Consider the following 948-nt stretch of genomic DNA (forward strand, 5'->3'; position numbering starts at 1 on the left):
AGAGAGAGTGAAAAGTAGAGTGAGTCGTTGCAACTCGGTGCCATCAGCAGCACTGCGACACCGAGTTGTCCAACATGGCGCTGTCCTCACTGTGAGCCCTCCTTCGCTCTCTGGTCATCTTCCTTCATCTTTCCCTGCTCTCTTTCTTTCACTTTTACTCTTACTCTCTTTCCTTTCTCCTTTCTCCTTTCTCTCTCTCAATTTGCTCCAGGTGCCATCTTCGCAGTGCCATAAGGTGCCGGTGTGAGTCTCGGTGTGTCTCTGTGTGGCAGCACTCTATAAAAGGTCCACTCGAGCACCGGGTTAAAGGCACACAGACAGTCGCTCACCTCAGTGGCAGCATCTCACAGTAGCAGCTCACAACTGACAAACACCGATAATCCAACTTACTTCAACTCAACTCACTCCATTTCCAACTTCACGATGGTCCAAGTAAGTGGACGTGGACGTTTGATACCGGTGCCTTTGGTCCCTGGCACCCAGCAACCATCACCACCACCACCACCACCCCCAACAGCTCCACTCACCTCATTCACCCCCTTTCTCTTCCTCCCTTTCAACAGATGATGTCCCGTCTCGTCTTTGGCAGTTTTCTGCTAGTTCACATTGTGACCGCCTCCAAGTACGGCTCCTCTTCAGGCGGGGCTGGTGGCGGCGGTGGCAGCGGCGGCGGCGAATCCATTTACCTCAGCTCCGGCGGAGGCAGTGCCGGAAACGTCGGCGGCAGTTCTGATGGCGGCTCCTCGCTGGACCTGGGCAGCATGTTCGGCATGTCTGACTTTGCGCAGTCCGGTCCCTCGTACCAGTCGGCGGGCGGCGCCAGTGTGCCGGCGGCCATTCAGACGAAGCGCACCGTCGAGGTGAAGCCGGTGAGCATTCCCCAGGAGCCGGTGGAGCCACACATCGTCGACGTGGAGGCGACCTACCAGCCAGTGCACGTCATCTTCC

The 948-nt window shown here is 57.0% G+C and overlaps 1 protein-coding gene across 1 annotated transcript; it reads left to right on the plus strand.

The window, feature by feature from the left end:
• Positions 1 to 423: 423 nt before the first annotated feature.
• Positions 424 to 869, plus strand: LOC108357096 (keratin, type I cytoskeletal 10-like; the record flags this gene model as incomplete). Its single annotated transcript, XM_017608187.1, has 2 exons — positions 424 to 432; positions 564 to 869. Coding segments are annotated over exons 1-2 (315 nt in total), but the record flags the coding sequence as incomplete, so codon positions are not given.
• Positions 870 to 948: the final 79 nt, after the last annotated feature.

This window comes from Rhagoletis zephyria, unplaced genomic scaffold (genome assembly GCF_001687245.7).
Source record: "Rhagoletis zephyria isolate East Lansing unplaced genomic scaffold, Rhagoletis_zephyria_1.1 Rzeph_scaffold_70402, whole genome shotgun sequence".
NCBI lineage: Eukaryota > Metazoa > Arthropoda > Insecta > Diptera > Tephritidae > Rhagoletis > Rhagoletis zephyria.